The 1845-nt window shown below is 53.4% G+C and overlaps 1 protein-coding gene across 1 annotated transcript; it reads right to left on the bottom strand.

Annotated features, from left to right (window-relative positions):
• Positions 1–478: 478 nt before the first annotated feature.
• Positions 479–1684, bottom strand: LOC104945335 (pleckstrin homology domain-containing family G member 3; the record flags this gene model as incomplete). The annotated part of the gene is made up of 2 exons (XM_010770987.1): positions 479–687; positions 768–1684. A coding segment is annotated over one exon (692 nt), but the record flags the coding sequence as incomplete, so codon positions are not given.
• Positions 1685–1845: the final 161 nt, after the last annotated feature.

The raw sequence follows: 1845 nt of genomic DNA, 5'->3' as shown, positions 1-1845 counted from the left end.
TTTCACCACTTCGGGATTACTCCACCACTTGAAATCAAAACACCCGGACAAATATGCGGAGTAAGATCAACGTAACCCTGTTCTCTGACATTTCTCGAGGGGGTGTAACTGCAAAGACTTTCACCACTTCGGGATTACTCCACCACTTGAAATCAAAACACCCGGACAAATATGCGGAGTAAGATCAACGTAACCCTGTTCTCTGACATTCGGTGATATTTTTTCGGTGCTAAAACCCTTTCGGCCGAAAGCCGAAAGTGCCTTTTGAACCATTTTCGGCCGATAATTTTCGGTGGCCGAATATTCGGTGCATCCCTAAAATATTTATATAAATATACAATTTCAGAATCAAACAGAGCACTCATAACGTAACCCTATCAGAGACTGGATATTATAAGTATAAGTATCATTTTTATTGTGATTCATATTAGTACTATTGTCGTTGTTGTTATAATCCCAAAGACAGAGTATGGAAGGATTTAGAGAGTGCACTTTATTATAGGGTTTATAAATAGAACAACATATAATGAAGACAAACATTACATCATATATTCATATATCCTGGACCAATGGGAGCGCTGGTGAGCCGGGTCAGCCCGAGACGGACCAATGGGAGCGCTTGTGGGCTGGGTCAGTCTGAGACGGACCAGTGGGAGCGCTTGTGGGCTGGGTCAGTCTGAGACGGACCAATGGGAGCGCTTGTGGGCTGGGTCAGTCTGAGACGGACCAGTGGGAGCGCTTGTGGGCTGGGTCAGTCTGAGACGGACCAATGGGAGCGCCAGGACAGCAGGTGTGTGCTAGTGGAGGAGTCAGTAACATGTGACCCAGGTCTCTGTGGACCAGGGACCAGAACGGGCCGGAGGAAGACATCGTGTTGGTTTTATATAAAGTTTTGCTTTAAATAACAAATATACGTTAATAATTACAATCCTTTAATATCGCAGAAGGGGAGGAGCTGGGGGTCTGAACAGCAGACCTTGTCCTGAACCCGCTCAGGTTCCCTCGCTCAGGCTCTGGAACCGGGCCCTCAGGTCCCTCACCAGGTCTGAGCCAGGGTTCTGGTTCTGGTTCACTCTGTCCTTCTCCTCCTCGGACTCCTGGTAGACGCGGCAACGATCGATGACGGCCATGATCGAGATGTTCTCCCTGCTGGTGGGGGAACTGCTCTGAACCAGGCTGTCGTCCCCCCCCTTCTCCAAGACCAGGATCCTGTGCTCGGGGTCGTGGGGCAGCGGAGCCTCGGCTGCCACGAAGAACCCGCCGTTAGAACCGCGATCTGTCTGCGGCTCCACACTCAGAGGGGGGTCCAGGGACCGGGGGTCCAGGGATCGGGTGTTCAGAGACCGGGGGTCCAGAGACCGGGCTCTCTGGAGAGGTTTCCTGCTGGAGGTTTCTTCAGCCAGGCTGGAGCGCCTCCTCAGACCCGCCTCAGGCCTCTGATCCTCTGGGGGGGGCCTCCTCAGACCCGCCTCAGGCCTCTGATCCTCTGGGGGGGGCCTCCTCAGACACGCCTCAGGCCTCTGATCCTCTAGGGGGGGCCGGACCTGGTCGCAGTATTTGGATCGCAGCTGTCGGACGTCGGGCCAGGGGAAGATCTCGGTGGGGGGGGCAGGACTGAGGACCATCGAGCTGGGGGTCACAGGGCGGGTCCGGTCTACCTGAGGACCCCCCAGCAGGGGTTCACCTGCGGAACAGAAAACAGATTAAGACCGAGTCCTGACAACACCTGTTCAAAGATCAAAGGCTTCATCACCAACAGAGCGTGTGTGTGTGTGTGTGTGTGTGTGTGTGTGTGTGTGTGTGTGTGTGTGTGTGTGTGTGTGTGTGTGTGTGTGTGTGTATGTA

The sequence above is a fragment of the Notothenia coriiceps genome, unplaced genomic scaffold, assembly GCF_000735185.1.
Source record: "Notothenia coriiceps isolate Sejong01 unplaced genomic scaffold, NC01 NC01_scaffold00009469, whole genome shotgun sequence".
In the NCBI taxonomy this organism is placed as follows: Eukaryota; Metazoa; Chordata; class Actinopteri; order Perciformes; family Nototheniidae; genus Notothenia; species Notothenia coriiceps.
Note: the sequence above shows the minus strand (reverse complement) of the source record. Positions and strands in the feature narration are given on the sequence as shown.